Source organism: Arachis duranensis, chromosome 8 (assembly GCF_000817695.3).
Source record: "Arachis duranensis cultivar V14167 chromosome 8, aradu.V14167.gnm2.J7QH, whole genome shotgun sequence".
Classification (NCBI taxonomy): domain Eukaryota; kingdom Viridiplantae; phylum Streptophyta; class Magnoliopsida; order Fabales; family Fabaceae; genus Arachis; species Arachis duranensis.
In genome coordinates this window covers 8,383,643-8,406,166 of record NC_029779.3, presented here as the reverse complement: position 1 = coordinate 8,406,166, position 22,524 = coordinate 8,383,643, and the positions used below count along the sequence as shown (strand labels likewise).

At 31.1% G+C, this 22,524-nt stretch overlaps 1 protein-coding gene and 1 non-coding gene across 4 annotated transcripts; both read right to left on the bottom strand.

Moving 5' to 3' along the window:
- Positions 1 to 17,902: 17,902 nt before the first annotated feature.
- Positions 17,903 to 21,371, bottom strand: LOC107460624 (uncharacterized). Of its 3 annotated transcripts, none has more exons than XM_016079013.3 (3): positions 21,192 to 21,369; positions 18,888 to 20,596; positions 17,903 to 18,354 (listed from the first exon to the last, which is right to left on the bottom strand). In XM_016079013.3, the coding sequence occupies exons 2-3, from the start codon at positions 20,501 to 20,503 to the stop codon at positions 18,174 to 18,176; spliced, it is 1,797 nt and encodes a 598-aa protein (XP_015934499.1). In that variant the 5' UTR covers positions 20,504 to 20,596; positions 21,192 to 21,369; the 3' UTR covers positions 17,903 to 18,173. The 3 variants fall into 3 exon arrangements, with proteins under 3 accessions (XP_015934499.1, XP_020984348.1, XP_052108371.1); XM_021128689.2 differs by having other exon boundaries at positions 21,196 to 21,369; XM_052252411.1 differs by lacking the exon at positions 17,903 to 18,354 and adding an exon at positions 18,367 to 18,661 and having other exon boundaries at positions 21,192 to 21,371.
- A 243-nt stretch (positions 21,372 to 21,614) lies between these two features.
- On the bottom strand, positions 21,615 to 21,686 carry TRNAH-GUG (transfer RNA histidin (anticodon GUG)). The gene has a single exon. It is a non-coding gene; the product is annotated as a tRNA-His (tRNA).
- Between the last annotated feature and the right edge of the window lie 838 nt (positions 21,687 to 22,524).

The following is a 22,524-nucleotide window of genomic DNA, read 5'->3' as shown; positions in this document are numbered from 1 at the left end:
ATAGAAGCTTTAATATTATATCTATTATTATTTTAAAAAATTTAAATTAATAAAAAATATATAAATAATTATATTTTTAATACACATTTATTAAATAAAAAATAAATTAATAGGATTGTTAATAAACTATGAATATATAATGCTTATACAAAATTGTATAAATGTGGATAAACATCTGCAAGTTCGTAACTTAATTATTATTTTTTTTTTTACGGAATAGAGTGTAAAATATAGACAAACACGTGGCATCCTCGCTACTCTAATTGGTATTTGATACATTTACCGCCACAGGCTAAGCTATGTTTAATTTGGCCATATCAAAAGTCTCTGATATTATACTGGTTTATGCGCCTTGTCAAATATTCCTGTGTCTAAATTCAACTCATTACTCTCTAGTAATAACAAACAAATAACTTTCCTTAATTATTAACGGTCCCAAATTTACATTTTGCATATGAAAGAATTGATATTGGGAAAAAATATATGCCATGCGAAATGTTTAGTCCTCAAAATAAATAAAATTATTTGAAATAAAGAAACACTAATCTTATAAAAATATGAATAATGCTACGTATGTAACTTGTTTTATAAACTAAATTCAATTAAATTAAACAAAGATTTAGAGTAATATTATTTATAATTGATTTTTATTGATATTAGACCAACTTAATTAAACTTGATTAACAAAAATATTTAGATATATAGCATTATTCTTTTTTTTCTTTTTTCTATTATGTACTAAATGTGATTTAAATTTTTTTATTAGATATGATATTGTATGTTCATTTTATTGGCATGAAGTTTCATGAAAATATTTTTGTTTCAAAAAGCATTATCTTAAATAAAAATTGGTCTCAAGATGGAAAAAATAAAAGAAGAAAGAAAAGAAACCATCAAATGTCATTTTGAATAAGTGTAAAAGAATATTAGTCATCTATTATTCATCGAAACTGAGTTCTATTTAAGAATTTGTCGTTAGTCCATAAATTACTGCATGTATAAGGCGGAATTCGAACTCCACTCCCTACACTTGCTTAAACAACTAAGAAACTAGCACTAGATTAATCTAACTTGGTTAGTGATTCGTTCCTTCTTATTATATATATAGTTAAGTGATTTTAAAGGAACTATAAAAAAAATAGACAAACGAAAATAAGAACAAATAGAGAAGAAGAACAACTTGAATATCATTATTGGAGCTAGAAATACAATCTAGGAATTCATAATCTTTTTGTTTTCAATTGTAGTGTATTTCTCTTGTAAAAAAAGAATGAAAAAATAATTCTTTAGTCAACAAAAATATTCCCATGTGGTGTTACAATAAATAATGTGTCTCTCTTATTATGACCTTCATTTAATGAAAGAGGTAGGTAAACACCAAAGCCACCAACATTAGGACACAAGCAATTGCTTGATCATATGAAGCAGCACCTACATTTTGCAAACAAAAGTATAGATAAATAAATAAAAATTGTGACCAACTAAAACATGATGAATTAATATTAAGATATCAATAAAAATAATGATATTTAAAGAATAAAAAATATCAATAAAAATAATAATGAAGAGAAAAATAGGGAAATTAAATTACCACTGTTGTCTGCGGTAAGAAGTTGAGTTTCGTTTGTGGGAATGTGACTAACATCGATAGAAAAAGTAGCGGGTTCTGTAGCAGCTACTATTGAAATAAGAGCTGCAATCATGCCAAGGAAAACTGCCACTCTCATTGAAGATGCCATCTTTCTATTACAAATCTTGATTCTTTATTTATTTTTTATTGTTATTATTCTTTTATTCTTCTCTCTCCCTTTGAAGAAAAGAAAGGAGAGAGAAATCACACACAAAGTTGTAGGAGAAAGATGTGATGAGGGTGGTGAGTTTGAAGAGGTATGTGGAGCTTCTTTTATAGTAACAATTGAGGTTGGATGTAAGGTGTATCCGCAAGTTTAGGAAAGCCTCTTAAAAATTAGGATTTTCTTTACTATTTATTTTGTTTTCCTATTCTTTTGTCTTCAAATGTGGAAAGAGGCCATTTCAATGCCTTTCTAGCTATTTTTTCTTTTTATAATTTTGAAATTTTTTATTAATAAGTTAATATAATACTTTGATTAATTTTAATTTATTAAAATTTTTCTGTTTAACTTATTTTTACTCTCTGATACGTATTCAGAAGATCATTTTCTAATTTTCTCTTATTACTCTCTCTCAATTTTTACACTATTTTTGTTTAGATAATCTAATTACATATATTATATCATATATAATTTAGTCACAAAAAAATATTATATAATTTTATATTAATAATAACTTTTGTTATATATACAACATTGACACACCAAATTAAATTTGGTAAGATTTTTATTTCTTAATCTAGATATTCATTGTCAATTAAGATGATTAATCTCTTGCTGATTTATTATAGATATTTTGAAAAATAACAAGCTAGTTTAGGATTTTAAACTTTTTTTATATATCTAAAATAATGTGAATTTTATGATGTAAAAAAAAATTTGGCTCAATTTTTTTTAATATTGGAGTGCTTTTGATGTTATTCCCCATTATTATGTGAATCTATGTTTTATTTGAATATTGAACAGTGGTAGAAATTACTGTCAGCGATTTGTGAAGGAATAGAAAACAAAAAAGAAAAGCTAGAAAGCGGAAAGAGCATGACTGCACATATGTAAGAAATTTTTTTCTTTTTATAGAACAAAATGGACTCAGCCAGGCTCTTTATTGGGTGAACTCATGAAGAAAGAGACAAAACAATTTGCCCAAATCAACCAAGCATCCCCCTCTCCTGGCTGCATTGTGGACATTTGTCCTCTCCCCATCAATTCGCCCCCTTAGGTTACCCACACGCTCCTCCCATTTTCTATTCAAGTTTCAAAACTACTCCTAAAATTGGGTCTCTATCTCCAATGCTACACTTGAATTTTTTGGAAATCTTTGCAATTCGCCCCCCTTCATTTGGGCTTGATGATTGGATCCGGCGATTTCGGCCCTTTCATTTTTGTTCTCCATAAAACCAGATTACACATTAAATGGCCCATTTCCAACAAATTCACCAATATTGGTCCAATATTTAAAAAAATCGAAAAAAATTCTTCTACATGTGTATGTTTGTGTTGTCAAAAGGGTAGTGTGACAAGTATTTAAAAAAAGAGTAATTGAAGAGATAAGATTTGACATATTGCAGGTAAAATATAGTGTATTTTGTCTTATGTAACATGTAAATGATGTATTGATTAAATAGACTAATTATATTATGTTAATTAATTATTAAAAATAATATTGGGCCTTGTATAATTTTTTTTATCTTTGGACTTTTTAAATGTATGCTCTCTCTCTCCAAAAATATTAACTTTACACACAAATTTATTAATATTTATTTATTTTAATATATATCTTTTTTTATGATTTAGATATATTCAGCTTCACAAATATAAAAATGTATCTACATATTTTAACCAACAAAAAAAAATAAACAACTTTGCGTATTTAGATACATTTAAATTAACGGTAATATTTATCTTGACATCTTATAAAAATAGTTTTTTATTAATTATTTATATATTTAAATTATTTTTAATTAATAAAAAAATTTTAGATTTAATTGTTTAAAAAATATTGATGTCAAAACAGTATTTATAATACTACCATTTTTATGGTGTAGAAAGTGAGCATATATGTTTTGAAAGAGTTAATTTTTTTAAGAATAAAAATTGTAACAAGAGATTTTGTTTTTTGTTATAAATGAAAATTAAAAATAAATTTAATTTTAACGCAGTGTTAGTATAAAATAATTTTATATTTACATCTAATAACGTAATACTACATTAACAAAAATAATTACTTTTTAGAGGTAAATACTAAATGGGTATCCGAAAGATTCTGGTACTGACAAAATAGTACATAATTTTTGTTATTGACAAAATAGTCCCTAAAAAATTTTAAAATTTGACAAGCATGCAATGTCCCCGAGCTCGCCGGAGCAAATTTCCGTCTATTAGAATTTAAATTGGACTATATCAATTAGAATCGTTCTTTGGAATGGCTATGGATCATTGGATCGTACACAAGATCCGTTGCATTATATATTCAAAGAATACTTGCATCTTTACTCTTCGTCCTAGTTCGAGTTATATGTGCCTTCAACGCGCCTTTGAGTGATGAAGGAACAGTAGAATAGAGGAAATATAATTCACTCAATAAAAAAGGTATTTTTCAATAGAATGGTGGAACGAAATTAAGTAATAATGATTTGGTAAAAGAATATAAATTTACTTTTTAATATTTACAAAAATTATATAATTATCTATTTTAAAAAATGTTTAATTATAAAATATCTTACTTCAGTTAAGATGTTAACTCTCACTGAGTTAAATTAACTCAAATTAAAATTAAACATTTAATTAAAATGTGTCACATCATAGAGGCTAATTTACATGTTATTTTAGAAGGAGTTGGGTAGAATTTCTATATATATAAATTTGGTCGAGTTAGAGAATAAAAAATTTAACTAAAACAATAAAAAATACTTGAAAATAATAAAAATANATTAAGTAATATAAAATAAAATTTTAATTATTTTATATTTTATGTTACAGTTTGAAATTTTATTTTAATATGATTTTTTAATTTCATAAAAAAGTTTTACATAATAATTAATCTTATTGAATAAAGAATACTCATATTTTTGTATTTATATGTTTTATATTTAATTATTTAAGAATAAAAGATTCTGTTATTATTTAAAGTATTGTGTATTAAAGTACTGTCATTTAAAGTATTTATTTATGTACTAGGATATTCTATATTTATTAGAGTCCATCGATACTCTTCTTTCATATTAATTAACCTTTAATTTTTATATAATCAAATCTAATCGTCTATATAAATGTGGCACATCCAATAAGCACATCATGGTTGTGCTCGTTTTAGACATACCCATTTTTGTCAACCAAGTTTAACTAAGTTGGCTTAAACCCAATAAAAATTACTCACATAATGTGCACATGAATCGCAAAATTTTTCTTTTTCGCATGTTTTCTCTTTATCTTCGTTCTTCTATTGCTGTTGATATTGTTGCATTCTTTTTTCTATTTTTTCTCCTCTTTCTTTTCCTTCAAATGTTTTGCAATATTTTTTATTTCTTTTTTTGTTTGATTGTTTTCTTTTAGTTTTTTATTTTTTTAAAAAGTTGAAAAATAAAAAAAAATATGAAAAGTGACACAAAAAGATGATAAAAAAAGAAAAATTTTGAATTATACAAAATATTTTAAGTTAACATAAAAAATTTATTAATTTTAACACTGAAATTTTTTAACAGTGTTACATAAAATTTTTAACTAATTATAAGTTATCATAAACAAAAGTAACACCAAAATTTTTTAACCACAATGTCAAAATTTCTCTAACAAAAAAAGTTCGTAATTAATTATAAATTATCAAAAATAAAAATAACACTAAAATTTTTCTACCGTTGACACTAAAATTTCTCCAACATATCTTCCTCTTCTATTTTTTTTTTCTTTCTCCCATAATGTTCATCTTCTTCTTTTTCATGTTTTATTAGTGATATAAAATTTTTTCTATATCTTCTTATATTTTACTTTAAAATAGAAAATTTTATCTAAACAAATTTGTTTTAAAGTTCAATTGCATACTCCTAAATCCTAAATAATAAAGTGTCTTCCAATATGATATGGAGAGATAAATTCAAACTCTATGTTTATCGTACTAAAATTTTAGTATTTTATATAACAAATTTTAGTATCAGTTTTATTTCATATAAAAATTTTCGGTGTCATTCTTCTTCTTCTTTATATTTTTTTTCTTCATTCTTTTCCTCCATAAATATTTTACAAATATACAAACGAAAATGATAAAAAAAGTATAAAAAGAAAAAAAAAGATGAAAAAATCAAATAAAAAAATGAGAACAAGGAGAAAAATAAAAAGAAAAAACAAACAAACAAACAAATGTATATATTATAACTTAGTTAAACTTAGTTACATAAAAAAATTAATTGTCTAGAATTATTGAAAAATAAATTGGAATTATTTTCATTATAATAACCATGAAATTTTAAAATCTCATTATTTTAAAGCTTCCATAATATTCATTGTAATATGTTGACAAATTTTTTAATCAACCTGTTCTTATTAAAAAATTGCATCAAGTCAAAAACCTAGAATCTAAAACCTAAATCTTTTATAATAACATATCTTCTTAATACATAGTAACAAATATCATAAGTTAGATTCAAGTATGAACAACGTTTTAATGTACTGAAACCTAATAGGCTATTTTTCAGATGCTTTGTAGTTTATAGATTCAGTTTGCCCTCCATATATATTATAGGCAATAGAAGCCGTTCTATTTTCAAACCTAATGACTTGAGCCGCACGAAATCAATTTAGTTTCCAAAAAAGAAAAAAAAAGTAGGGGTAATGGTAAATTGGCTAAAACTAGCCCTCACCCGTCAAAAAATACAGATTGAATTTTAGCCCGCTAAAAAAATGTCCGCTTGACTCGTGAGCTTTAATGGAATAAGTCGGTGGGCGCCCATGTAATCTTTTTAACATAAACCAAAAAATAAAACTATTTTTATACTTTTTAATTAAATTTTTTGTTCATTTATGAATTTTATTAAGCATTTCTTATAATTATTTGGTTATTAAATTTTATTATTTTGCTTAACCTAATAAAACTTTAAATTTTTTCAAAAAAAAAAGTTTTAACTACCTATTTGGTGGTGTGGAGTGAACCATTCCAGTGTCCATTTGTCACCGGTAGTTCAAATTTCAAAGAACAAATAAAAATAAAAAATAAAAACAAATAGCAAGTCCAAAATAAAAAAACGAATAAAGAAATATCATTATTGGAGCTAGAAATACAATCTAGGAATCCATATTCTCAATTGTAGCGTATTGCTCTTGTAAAAAAAGAATGAAAAAATAATTCTTTAGTCAACAAAAATATTCCCATGTGGTGTTACAATAAATAATGTGTCTCTCTTATTATGACCTTCATTTAATGAAAGAGGTAGGTAAACACCAAAGCCACCAACATTAGGACACAAGCAATTGCTTGATCATATGAAGCAGCACCTACATTTTGCAAACAAAAGTATAGATAAATTAAAATTGTCACCAATTAGAACATGATGAATTAATAATTTAATATTAAGATATAAAAAATAATAATAAAGAGAAAAATAGGAGGGAAATTAATTACCACTTTTTTCGTCTGTGGTGGTGGGAATGCCAAGGTTGATAGATAAAGTTGCGGGTTCTGAAGCAGCTACTATTGAAATAAGGGTTGCAATCATGCTAAGGAAAACCACCACTCTCATTGAAGAAGCCATCTTTCTATTACAAATGTTAATTGTTTATTTTCTTATTGTTATTGTTGTTTTATTCTTCTCTCTCCCTTTGAAGAAAAGAAAGGAGAGAGAAATCACACAAAAGTTGTAGAAGAAAGATATGATGAGGGTGGTGAGTTTGAAGAGATAGGTGGAGCTTTTTTATAATAGCAATAATTGAGGTTGGATGTAAGGTGTATTCGCAAGTTTGGGAAAGCCTCTTACAAATTAGAACTTTTTTTTACTATTTAATTTGGTTTCCTATTCTTTTGTCTTCAAATTGGGAAGAGGCTATTTCAATACTTCTTTTTTGTGGCTATTCCCTTTTTCTATACATTTTTAAAATTTTTTATTAGTAAGTTAATACTTACTCATCTAAAAATTGTAGATTAGAGTCTCTTCTTATATTTGAAAAAAAAAAAGTTAATACTTTTATTATTATCACTTTTTCATTGAATTTATCTTGTTTATTTTATTTTTGTAATCACACACTCTCTCTTAAATTTTAACACTATTTTTGTTTTGATAATCTAATAATATAGATTTTATCATAATTTTGCATTAATAATAACTTTTATTATATATAATATTCACACCAAATTTAATTTGGTAGAATTTTTTGGTTTACAATAATTAGGATATTCACTATTAACGGATAAAACAATTAATTTAAAATTTAAAATTTTATCTATATATAAAATAAAATTTGAATTTTCAATACTTGGTTAACAAACACAATCCTAGATTAAACTTGGTAGATTTAAGTAATCTCTAGAAATATGTAGTTGCAAATTGCATTTAACGTTACATAGAGATATAGAATATAGATAGATATATTGATGTAAAAATTTATAACAAACTAAACTAAATAAGAGAAATCTCTCTAGTTTGCTCTTGAAACTAAACATTGGTATTTCTCAACTATTTAGATTTTAGTAATAATTAAAAAAAAAACATGTTATTCTAGTCTCCTAAATTTGGTTTAATTACTCTATTGGTCCATATGGTTTTACAAAATTTTCAATTAGATCCCTATATTTTTTTTAATTGGATCCCTGTACCAAATTTTTTTTCAATTAAGTCCTTTTTGGTAGTAATTAGCTTAATTGTATAGAGATCCAACTAAAAAAAATTGGTGCAGGGACTCAAATAAAAGGAAAATAAAAAAGTGTAGGGACTCAGTTGAAAAAAAATTGGGACAGGGACCCAATTAAAAAGAAAAAGAAAGTATAGAGACCTAATTAAAAATTTTGCGAAACTATAGAGACGAACAGAGTAATTAAACGCCTAAATTATCAACAGCACTTATAGGTCAAGCTTAGAATAAAATGAGTGTTTTATTTCACCTCTTGTAGCAAAGTATAAGAAAGAGAATAACGGAATTAGACGGGAGTGAGCACTCTAATACAAGCAATTCTACTAAGGAGAAGTTAGTTACAGAAGATGCATCATAAATACAAAATAGAAGGATTATGTAGGGTAGCTTGAGCCTGGTATGGTGCCATTCTATCATTTTGTTCCTCCCTCTTCTGATTATATCGAATCCTTTGTATCTGTTCTAATTAATTCTTCCCTTCGTTCAAATCCTCATGCACAACGAACATCACTGCATTTCTGCTTCACTTTACTTTCTTAATTCATACCACTATTTCATTGGTTTATTTCTCTTCAAGTAATACTACAAACTCATATAGTTTTAATTTTTTTGTAATTACTTTTCTAAATCATCAATATAACATCACTTTTCCATCTGCATTATTAAGTACCTTCCATTTGGTACTTTCATTGCCATGGCAGACAACACCATAATGAAGGGTTTGGAGGCCAATGTCAAGAAGCTGTTTCAGATGATGGAGTCGATGATGGAAGAGAACATATATGAGCGAGCTTGATTGAAGGAAGCAACTGATCTAAAATTCGAGTTTCTCCAAGCTTTCATTTCCTAACTCGCTAATGAGTCATCTCAGGCTCGATCGGTTGTTTTGGGTTCTCACCATGGTGCGAACTTCGGAGGGGATCATTCTTGGCATGGAACTGCGCAACCCAGGAAGGTAAACTCCGACTTGGCCAAATTTGATGGATTTGATGCTTTAGCTTAATTTCTGTTGATCAATATTTTGATTTCTTCGAGGTTCCTGAGGAGGAACAAGTGGATCTCATTACGATGCACATGCATGTCGGGTATGGCAATCCCATGGTTTCAAATGATGCAGCGTACATCACCTTTTCATTCTTGGACCCCCATTGAAGAAATCAATTGAAATTGATTTTGGTCCTTCACTGTTCGAATCACGGAGAGAACTTCGTTTCAAACTCCAACAGCAAGGGTTGGTTTCTGATTATTATGCAGAATTTGTGGCATTGGCTAAAAGATCCCACATTGATCCCCCGGATGCTTTGAGGGATTGTTTCATCAGTGGGTTATAATAGGACATTAGGCACGAGGTCAAGACGCAGTGTTCGCCTTCTTGATGAGGGTCGTGAGCTTAGCCCATTTATATGAGGACAAGTTCTCCCCCAATCTGCGTACCACTACAGCACCAGCTTCGTTCCGCTCTGTTAACCCTCAGACCCTCGCTATAACTCAACCTAAGCCTTCTCTGTGTACTGGCTCACCTCTATTATTGCCAACGCCATCCCAACGATCTTCAGCTTCTTCTCCACGAAATCCGATTCGCATGTTATTCTTAGCTGATATTCAAGCTAAGAGAGCCAAATGCTTGTGTTATTGGTGTGATGAGAAGTACACAACTCTCCATATAAATTCCTAAATCAACACTTCATGTTATTTCAACTTGGAAAAGATGAAGTCCCGGATGTGGAACAGCAAGCTGCGATTGACGAGGTAGTAGATCCTTTCCTACAGACCCTTAAGCAACAAGTAACTGACCATCACCTATCCTACAATGCCATGCATGATATCTCTGGTTCGTCCACTATCTGAATCAGAGCTCTCCTTCAAGGGTTAGAGGTTCGGGCTCTATTGGATGGAGGCAGCTCTGATAGTTTATTTCAGCCTCAAATAGCCAAATTCTTGAACATCCCAGTGCAGCCTGCCTCTGGTGTGAGGCTGATAGTAGAAAATTTTGGCATTATGGATGTTGAGGGTTATATTCCCTATCTGGAGGTCACAATGAGCAGATGCAAAGTCACTATTCCACATGTCTTTATGCTACATGTTGCTATAGGTGACTTGGTGATTTGTTCCCCTTGGCTCAAGCAACTAAAAACACACATTGTGGACTATGATGCTGCATTTCTCAGATTTTTTCATAATGGAGAGTTTTTTACAGTGCATGGTGAGAAGAATTCCACCCCGGAACAAGCTTAGTATCACCACACTCTATCTTTTCTCAACACTAATGCAATTGAGGAAGTTTTCACAGTAGAAGTTCAGCAACCTGCACAGAATCCAGTTACTCCCCTGTCGTTTTCTCCTACCTTGGAGCCTATTTTTGCTGAACTTCTCTAAAAGTATCAAATAGTGTTTCAGTAGCCTACATATCTTCCCCCACAATGATTGCATGATCACTCTATTCCCTTGGTAGATAAGGCAACACCAATTCGAGTTAGACTGTATCGATACCCTCACCACTATAAGACTCAAATTGAGTGCATGATTCAAGAGATGCTTAAAGATGGCATCATTTAGCCAAGCATATCCCCTTCTCATCGCCAATCCTTTTGGTCAAGAAAAAGGATGGCTCTTGGAGATTCTATACTGACTACCATGCTTTGAATAATATTACAGTCAAGGATCGATTTCCCATTCCCATAGTGAATGAATTTATCGATGAGTTACTTGGAGCAAAAATTTTTTCAAAGTTGAATCTCAGATCAGGTTATCACTAGATTTTGGTAAAACTGGAGGATAGATATAAGACCGCATTTCGCACACATCAAGGACATTACGAAATGGCCAGTAATGCCACTTGGATTAACAAATGCACCAGCCACCTTCCAACACCTCATGAATGATATCTTTCAGCCATTTTTAAGAAAGTTTGTCCTTGTGTTCTTCGATGACATATTGATCTACAGTCCTTCAACTTTTCAGCACTTATCACATTTGGAGATCATGTTGCAAAAATTACAGAAGGAATCCTTTATTTGCCAAGATGTCAAAATGCTTGTTTGCCGTGTCAAAAATTGACTATCCGGGTCACACCATCACTGAGAAGGGTGTCCACATGGAAAAGGATAAAGTTCAGGTCGTAATAGCTTAGCCGACATCTGAGAACCTCAAACAACTTTGGGGATTTCTCGGGTTGACAGGTTACCATAGGCGCTTCGTCAAAGGCTACGCTTCTCTTGCATCTCCTCTCACAGATTTGTTGGAGCAAGATGCCTTCTAGTGGAGCTCAGTTGCTACTCATGCCTTTGACTCATTAAAGAGGGTAATTACTTCCGAACCAGTTTTAGCTCTTCCCAACTTTGATCAACATTTTATAGTGGAAAATGATGCTTTTAGTACGGGAATTGGAGCGGTGCTATTGCAAGCTAAACACCCAATCGCTTTCTTTTCTATGTTATCTACTAACAAGCAGCACTAGTCAACATGTATTCGCAAATTCTATGATGTGACTGAAGCAGTAGCCAAGTTCTGCCATTACTTATTGGGAAAAAAATTCATTATGCGTATAGATTAGCAAAGCTTAAAGACTCTGGGAGATCAGACCTTGCACACCCCTGACTAGCAAAAGTGGGTACACAAGCTCATGGAGTATGACTTTGAGATTCAATATAAACCTGGTAAGGAGAACACTGCTGTTGATGCCCTTTCACGCAGCTTCGTGGCTGCTTGGTCTTGCCCGAAATTAGAATGGTTTAATACATTGAAGTGCAAAATTGAGGCTGACAACGAACTGAAGGAGCTTTGGGAGAATTGTGAGAAAGGCTCACCAAAGGACCCCAACTATTATATTCATAATGGAGTGCTGCTATGGAGGAATAGGTTGGTGGCTCCAAAAGGGAGTTCATTGATGCAAGTAATTTTGCACGAATACCATGATGCCATGATTGGAGGTCATTCTGGCATTACCAAGACTGTGGAACGAATTTGCTCTACCTTCTATTGGCCGAATATGCAAAGAGATATAAGAGCTTATGTTCTTTCCTACTCCACTTGCCAGCCCACCAAAACAGAGGCCCGACTACCTACAGGATAGCTCTAACCTCTCCCAATACCATCACAGGTGTGGGAGGCTATCTGCATAGATTTTATCGCTTCTCTTCCACAGTTTTATGAGTATATGGTCATTATGGTGATCATTGATAGATTGACCAAATTTGCTCATTTTATACCCTTGAAATATGACTTTAACAATCGTTTAGTGGCAAAGGTATTCATCAGGAATATTGTCAAACTCCATGAATTTCTTAGATCCATTGTCTTGGATAGGGACCAGATCTTTATGAGTCACTTTTGGTGGAGATTATTTAAGTTGCAAACCACTACTTTATCCATGAGCTCATCATACCACCTACAAACGGACAGAAAAAATGAAGTTGTGAACAAGACATTGGAGATGTATCTTCATTGCTTCTGTTTCGAGAATCCCAGGTTATGGTTCAATATGCTACCTTGGGCCCAGTATTGGTACAACACTTCTCATCACAGAAGCATCAAAATGTCCCCTTACATGGCTCTATATGGTTGTGCCTCCCAAATCTCATTAGATATGAGTTCTCTCCTGCTGACGAACCATCATTGCAAGTGTTGCTAACCAATCGGAACACGCTGATTGAACAGCTTAAGGCCAACCTCAATCATGCCCAATAATATCTGAAGATGTTTGCTGATAAAAATCGTCGAGAGGCTGAATTTGAAGAGAATGATATGGTACTGGTTCGTTTATAGCCTTACCGTCAACACTCAGTGGCTTTGAGAAAAAATCAAAAGTTGGGAATGAGATAATTTGAACCATTTTGCATTGTCAAGAAACTTAGCTTGGTAGCCTATAAACTCAAACTTCCTCTAGAGGCTAAGATTCATAATGTGTTCTATATTTCAGTGTTAAAGAGATTCCGTAATAATGATATGTACTTGCCATTGCCTCTACAGACTAGTGCCAAGGGTCCTATACTTGAGCATTCTCGGGTTCTAGGATTTTGCATCATTCTCAAACATGGAAAACCAGAAAAACAGGTCCATGTGCAGTGGAGAATTGGAGACACTGCAGAAATATCATGAGAACCAATTGCAAACGTGACTAGACTACACCCTTCTCTCAACCATGAGAATATGGTTGATCTAAATGGAGAGGGTAATGTAAGAAAGAGAATAACGAAATTGGATGGGAGTGAGCACTCTAATGCAAGCAATTCTTCTAAGAGGAAGTTAGTTACAGAGCAAAGATATATGGCTGCTGACCTACCTCCTTCGGACGTGCATAGAAGGACGCATCATAAATACAAAATGGAAGAATTATGTAGGTAGCTTGAGCCTGGTATCGTGCCATTCTATCATTCTATTCCTCCCTCTTCTGATTACATCAAATTCTTTGTATTTGATCCAATTAATTCTTCTCTTCGTTCAAGTCTTCATGCACAACGAGTATCACTGTGTTTTTGCTTCACTTTCCTTTCTTAGTTCATACTACTGTTTTATTGGTTTATTTTTCTTCCAGTAATACTACAAACTCATATAGTTCCAATTTCCTTGTAATTACTCTTCTAGATCATCAACACAATATCACTTTTCTATCTACTTTATTAAGTACCTTCAACACAACAAAGCTAAACATAATTTCACATCAATAATAACAATGATTCCAGAGAAATATTTTATTCCATGGATTGTAATTTAGCTTCTTCGAACTTTTAGAAAAGTACTAGTATATATTACTGTTTCAAGGTATTACCTAAAATTAAGATGGATTTTGGTTTGGATTTAAAGTTCAAACTCCTTTGAGTGATGGTTTCGACTTGTTTGTCGAAATAGTGGTTTATCCAACATCCTTGTCTGGACAGTGGTAGAGGATATTTATAGGAGACTCTGATATTCAAATTAGCAAATGTTTAAATAAATTTTAAGTAATATTAGACTAGAGAAAATACCTGAATATTGAAGTATTTATAAGATAGCGTAACAATATATGACTTAATTATTTTTTTAGAAATAACTTTTAAAAATCATAAGTAATCATTCTGTTTTAGAGTGAGAAGTTCAATCCATGTTTAGGTTGGTTATCACTTGAAAGGTGATAACCACATTAATAGAAAAATGTCTGACTTTTTCTTCAAGTTGAGGATTATGAATCTCGGAGACTCATATCTAAGCTGGTCTAATCTATGTGGATAAGATTGCATGAGTTATTTTTGATACTACTGGACCGACTTTATGGTGCCAAATTTCGAATATATATTGTATATTAGAAGGGAATGTGGGTTGGTCTCATATTTTGCAGGTTCAAGTAAAAATAATTACCGTTATAAAAGTTATTTTATCCGAGTGACAAAAGATATTAATTAATGGTTTAAAAAAATTTTTTATAAGCTCACCAAAAAACAAAAATATATTGTCTTTAAACAAAAATTATATTTATTTTTATGACTCAATTTATCTCCTCTTGAGTAAGTAAAAAAAAATCAAAATTTTAAGTGAAATTGAAAACATAAATTAAGTATATAAAATATAAAATTATAATAATATTTAAATTATAAAATCGATTGATTTATCTAAAATTATAATATCAAAAAATTTTAAGAGTTGAATCAAAATTTTAACTTCTATATTCTTATCGACCAATATTTACCTTAATTGTGAGAATCCTTCTCTATCTATCCCTATTTTGTATTTTTTAAGGATTGTTATTAATTGTTAGTGAATTTCGATTAAAGAAAAAAAAATCCCAAGAATAAAAAAAAGAAAAAAAAAACTACTTTCTTTAAGTCCATAATTAACTAGCATTTCTTTTTTCTTTTAGTTATACTTTTTATATAAAATAACAACTCAAACCCCAAACCCATTCAAGTTTTCTATTTTGTTGGCTTATTGATGATTTAAAAAAAAAAGTTGATATCCTAGCAAATTAAAACCATTAGCAAATACACACCATTAGAGCCTATGAATGTGTTTTATTATTATTATTATTATTATTATTATTATTGTTATTATGAGGGAAGAAAAAGAAAAAAATATTAAAATTAAACAAGTGAGAAGAAACATTCCGATATTGAGGCTTAGGTTTTGTGGAGATTTATATACTATAATGCACAGACACTAATATGAATACAGAATACGATGACATGCAAATTTTAAAATTTTATAAGACACAAGAACACATATACATATAAAATATAAAGTATTTTTTAGATAAATTATAATGATATTTTGATATTTTATTGATATTAAAATATAAATTAATTTTTTAATTATTTGTAATATCTTATTTTAATTATATCAAGTATTTAAAATATTTTTTATTTTAATAAATAATAATATATATTATATCTAAATTTATTTTAATAATATATATTAAGAATAAGACTGGATACGCTGATACGTGATGATATATACGTGTGTTTAAGCTTGTTTGAAAAAGATTTTTTTTATTTTTTATTAAGACACAGTAGACACGCGTGTCGAACGAATGTTAGTAAGTATTGTGTCCGATTTTATAGTTTATATATATAAGTTGGACACGTTTACCAAGAGTGAAAGATAATATAGGTGAACGAACACATAGAAATACAAATAAATAAAGGAAAATAAACAATTAGAATATCATTATTGGAACTACAAATACAATCCAGGTATCCATAATTTTTTGTATATTCCTGTTGTAAAAAAATTAAAAAATAAAAAAATAATTCTTTGTGGATTCCTCAGCCTTCATTTAGTGAAAGATGTAGGTGAACACCAAAGCCAGCAACATTAGGACATAAGCAATTGCTTGATCATATGAGGCAGCACCTACATTTTGCAAACAATAACATAAGATAAATAAAAATTGTAACAACCTAGAACATCATGAATTAATATTAAGATATCAATAAAAATAATAATGAAGAGAAAAATAGGGAAATTAAATTACCACTGTTGTCTGCGGTAAGAAGTTGAGTTTCGTTTGTGGGAATGTGACTAACATCGATAGAAAAAGTAGCGGGTTCTGTAGCAGCTACTATTGAAATAAGAGCTGCAATCATGCCAAGGAAAACTGCCACTCTCATTGAAGATGCCATCTTTCTATTACAAATCTTGATTCTTTATTTATTTTTTATTGTTATTATTCTTTTATTCTTCTCTCTCCCTTTGAAGAAAAGAAAGGAGAGAGAAATCACACACAAAGTTGTAGGAGAAAGATGTGATGAGGGTGGTGAGTTTGAAGAGGTATGTGGAGCTTCTTTTATAATAAAAATTGAGATTTGATGTAAGGTGTATCCGCAAGTTTAGGAAAGCCTCTTAAAAATTAGGATTTTCTTTACTATTTATTTTGTTTTCCTATTCTTTTGTCTTCAAATGTGGAAAGAGGCCATTTCAATGCCTTTCTAGCTATTTTTTCTTTTTATAATTTTGAAATTTTTTATTAATAAGTTAATATAATACTTTGATTAATTTTAATTTATTAAAATTTTTCTGTTTAACTTATTTTTACTCTCTGATACGTATTCAGAAGATCATTTTCTAATTTTCTCTTATTACTCTCTCTCAATTTTTACACTATTTTTGTTTAGATAATCTAATTACATATATTATATCATATATAATTTAGTCACAAAAAAATATTATATAATTTTATATTAATAATAACTTTTGTTATATATACAACATTGACACACCAAATTAAATTTGGTAAGATTTTTATTTCATAATCTAGATATTCATTGTCAATTACGATGATTAATCTCTCGTTGATTTATTATAGATATTTTGAAAAATAACAAGCTAGTTTAGGATTCTAAACTTTTTTTATATATCTAAAATAATGTGAATTTTATGATGTAAAAAGAAAAATTTGGCTCATTTTTTTAATATTCCTTGCTCTCTCTCCCCATTGCAGCAACAATCTCAACAGCAACAGTAACCTCAACTGCAAAAGCATCATCAAGTTTTCTGAAGCCTTACAAATTTTCTTTACTATTTTTTATACTTTTTCTATTCTTTGGCCTTCAAATGTGGAGAAAGGCTACTTCAATACTTTTTTTTTTTTTACTATTTCCATGATTTATTAAAGATTTGTTAGACTTCTCGTCAGGCTACACCAGGATTCAAATCTTGAAGTGGAATATAAAATCCTTTCTAATATGTGAGTGTGTAGTGTAAGAACAAAAAAAAAAGGAGGATAGATAGATAGATGTTGATGTCAAAAACATTTGTAACAAACTAATTTAAACAAGAAAAATCTTTAGTTTGCTCTTGAAACTAAAAATGGCTATTGCTTTGAGCTATTTAGAATTTCATACTAATAAAGTCCTGGAGAAAAATTGAGATCAAACCAAATCGATCTATATGTTTTGTGATTTTAATCGTTTTTTATTTAGATTAAATAGCATTTGAACAGCCTTACCAATAAAACATTAATTCCCTTATCTCCTTTTTCCTTTATTCTATTAATGATTGCTATATGCTATCATTTAAAACAAAAAATCCCTAACATAGCCTAAGACTTTAGGTAGACCAAACATCTAATGATTGCAAATTGCAGGTTAAGTTTACATGTAGATAGATGGATATGGATACAGATGAAGGGTTAAAGACCATACTCAAAATATATACAGAGGAACCAAAACAGGAATACTTGCTTTCATTATAGACATAACTCCATTTCCCAAAGTACAAAGGATTCCATAGCAGCCAGTGTCAAGAAAAAAAAGGACACTCTTTGTTCTTGTAGATCTCATATAATTGTCTTGAGTACCGATTGGCCAGAGTTCTGCACAGTTCAACTGCTTGGGGATCATATTCCTTCAATTCCTTCACACTCTTCTTCAAACCACCAAGAGGATCTCCATTAGTGAGGAACTCAGCCAAAGTACTACCTCTGTAAGTGAAAGGAAAAGTGTTAGAAACCTGCCAATGTCCATGAACAAGCATAGATATATAGAATCCACATGATTGGGGGGTTTAGTTCAAATTGCTGCAACTAACACGAATTCGATTCAATATTCAGTTTTGAGTTTTGATAGATGTACTCATTTTCCCTCATATATTGAGCCAACTTACTCTCCTTTATCATTAGATGGGCTGGGGAACTGAAATCATTAGGTTGCAAACCTCGTCTCGTGGCGAATGAAAAAGAGATGACTTGGTGTATGAAAAAGTGCGAGTACCAAAAACATTTCTGTTACCTACTATGAAGCCATGACACAAAATACTGTTCAAAAAGAAATAGAAACTGAGTATTTTATCCAGAAATAGACTACCAAAGTACCAAGCTCTCAACATATGATTCCCTATTCCCTTCAACACTTAAGAGCAGGAAATTAACTAAAAACAAAGTACTTTAGCAAGGACATTTTAAGATATGAAGTTAAATGAAGCAGTAAAACAGGGTCAAATAGGTTTTGTGACAACCTGTGAGCATCAAACTTGCTGAATCCCCGCTGGTTGGAATACATTGATCCCCTGCTCATCTGTTCCTCAGATGTTTGTTGTAGATAAAGAGCACAGACAGCCTTCATACACAGTTCAGGATCCTTTCCAAATGCTGCAAGCATGTCAGCTTCATACTCCCACTTCGATTTGTGGTCTTTCCTCCTCTGAATTTGTGATAGTATCATCCCAAAGTCCACTTTCCTATCAGTTTCTTCCTGGGAATCAGAGCATGAGTCATCATCAGGTACATCTTGTGAGTTACTGGTATCAGAGTCTCCATCATCGTTAGATACAGTGTGCGACTTGCTTGATGCATCATCACAATTAGATACATCGGAATCATCAACAATAAAATCACTCAAGCCTTCATCTTCAGAGTCTGACAAATCTTCCTCTGATTCGCAAGAATTTGTTGCGATACTTTCTCGATGTTTGGCCTTTTTAGATCTATTTGAAGACTTTTTACACTCTTGTTCTCTTGCACATTTTCTAAGAGGCACTAGGCGCCGTCGAGGTGTTGCAGTGCCTATAGTCTTGTTATATGCAAAAGTAGTAGTTGTCGCCGAACTATTAATGTCACATTTAACTTGCTCTGATCCTGCTTTCGGAATATGCATCCTCTTAAGCTTACTAATCGGCATATCATCATCATCATCATCATCATCATCATCACAATCGTTGGCATCATCATGTTCAGACTCACTTGTGACAACATTACAAGTTCGTTTCCTCTTAAGGGTGGCAACAAAAGGAACATCTTCACCAGCACTCAAATCTTTTTCATTGTTTCCACCATCAATGTTAGACATCTTTTCAATTTCGGCTACAAAACATGTTGGAACAGAAATATTTCCACCACCCTGAGTTAGTACAGGTGAGGTTTGGATAATATTAGGTTCATCATCACTGTCAGTGATATCAATTACACATACTGAAGCAGGTTTTGCACCAAGAGGCGTGGATGGAGCCATCCTTTTGCAGGGACTCTCTTCATTTAGAAATTTCAACTGTTTTCTGGCTTGTCTTGCCGGATGAAATCTAGAATTTGAGATTGGTCCTTGATGTGAACCAACTGTAGCAGTAGTCCAGTTGCTTGCTTCCTGTTTCTCGTTTCTTTCATGGCCCCTTCCTAGCTCCAATTGTATGGCCCGTAATTCCATTTTCTTGTAATTATCTTTCCATACCTCAGCCTCACTCTCGGCCCTTTTCTTCTCACATTCCAAAACCTTATTTTCAATCATTAGCTGAACAACCTCATTATCATCTGTCAAGCTGTCAATTGTTGCTTCCCCTCTCTCTTTTTCATAGCTAATTTGTTTTTCCTCTTTGTGCTTCTCACTAGAAACCGTCAAAACCTTCAACTCCTCTTCAGCAGCAAATTTATCTGCTCCCAGTGCCTTAAGTTTAGCTTCGAGTGCTTCACATTGACTATGTTTCCTTTGAAGCTCAAATTCTAACTCAGCACACCTCCCTTCAGCTTTCTTGCTTCTCTCTTCCAATTCGTTACACCGACAATTTTTTGACACAATGCTGACCACGTCATTGAGGTTTAGCATTTCTTTATCGACTTTCATCTTCTTTGTACCTATCTCCATCCACGGACAACAATCCAACCCCAAAATATCTTCAATGTGCAATTCTCTTTTCTTTCAAACAACCTTACTCATATGATTCCAGTCTCATAAACCCTGCATTCAAAATTTTGAGATATTAGAAGAATTCATGAATTACACAGTATGGTTGAAAATTTATCAAATTGTAAGATGCTCTAATAGTCAGTACCTACACACCACACCCAAATATTTACTGTTAAAATTCATGGATTAGACTTTATGTTCACTATGAACTCATCCCAGAACTTTTTTTTATTCCAAAGGGAACATTCCGATCTTAAGTCAAACCACATTTCATCTAATTTTATAATTTTACACTTTAATCCCCAAATCCCTTTTTCCCATGCTCACAATTTTTCCCCACATCACTCCTTAGAATTCACACACAATTCTTTTGCAGAACCCCATGCCATGCACACCACACCGCACATACAAAACCCCGCGCATAAAGTTCCAATTTTGCCCTTTCAACCTAATGTCAGTGTGTTTCTTCACATACTATCGTAAACCTCATGGAATTCAATTCAAGCTACATTGACACCCTAATAAGTAATAACCAACGAGCTCAAGGTTCTTGTTTGCAGAACATAAAACATCAAAACACAAAATAGTGAAGTTCGTATAAAACAAAATATAGAGACACAAAACAAAAAAAGGTGAACGAACTTACATACGAGTGTTGGTAGGAATCGAGAGAGATGGAAAGTAACTGTGTAAATGAAGGTTGAAAGAATGAAGTGAGTGATTCTTTTGTGAAGTTCCAGAAGCATAGTATTTGTTGCAGGGAACATTGGCGTGTAAATGGAGACAATAAAAGAGTGAACAACGGAAAACGGAAAATGAAAAACAGCGACACCGAAATGGCAGAAAGAACGGCATGTGACGTGTACCATCTAAGTGCTTCCCACGTTACCATGTTCAAAAGCAGTTTTGGGCTTAGCTTTGATTCCTGAGGCCCAAACATGATGGTGTCCAATTAAATGGGCTAGATCTGGCCCATAAAGAAAAGGCCTAATGCCGAAACTAAAGTAACTAGTATCTGGCCCAAAAAGGGGATTGAAAAAAAAAATTAAAATGAAAGCAATAAAACATTTGTGGCTGCTGGGATTCGAGCCCAGGTCTCCACGGCCACAACGTGGAATTCTTACCACTAAACTACAGCCACTTCTTGAAATCTTTCTCCGACTCAAATCATTTTAAACTATAGTTATAAACATTAAAAAAATAATTATAACAAAAAATGGAGAAACTAATAAACAATTAAGTAGGAATATTATGACAAGGTATTGTTGAATGAGGAATATAATGCATTGTTCATGTAATAACTACGCTTCGTATGTATACATCTCGTTTTGCACTTTATGTGATAGCTACCAATGATCAAATCCAAAAGAAACCTATATAATAACTACAAAATATCTATAATAGGAGAAAATTCAGTAAGAGCCCAAGGAAAAGGAGATATATTGTAGTGAAATCAAAGTCCCCATATGTTTGAAACATTCCCATGGCTAACAATAATAATAATCAAAACAAAAACACAAGACACTAATAACCATAATTGTTATCTCACTAGTCACCATCACCTACCCAAAAGAATCATTTTCTTTTTAATCTTATTACGTGAAAACCCGACATGCCAACGAAGCCAGGTACACTTTCCATGGCCACATTTATGTTGCTCTTGTGTTTCTGATGTGAGAAACATGCATGCTTCACAATTTCGAAAGATTGCGCGTGAGCCCCACCCACTACAACCTTGTCTCATCTTTCATAACTCGGCAATAGTACTATTTGTGGAGTATGATATATCATATATTCGTATGTGGTGTCACCATGTGAAATTGCAGGCATATGTTAACATTAGAAATTCGAGTACATTTGTATTCATATGAAGTTGATAGTTAAATATTATTTAACATATTTGATTAAATTATTATCTATTGTTTTTAATCATATTACGTATACTCTTAAATCAATTATTAATATAAAACACATGTTAA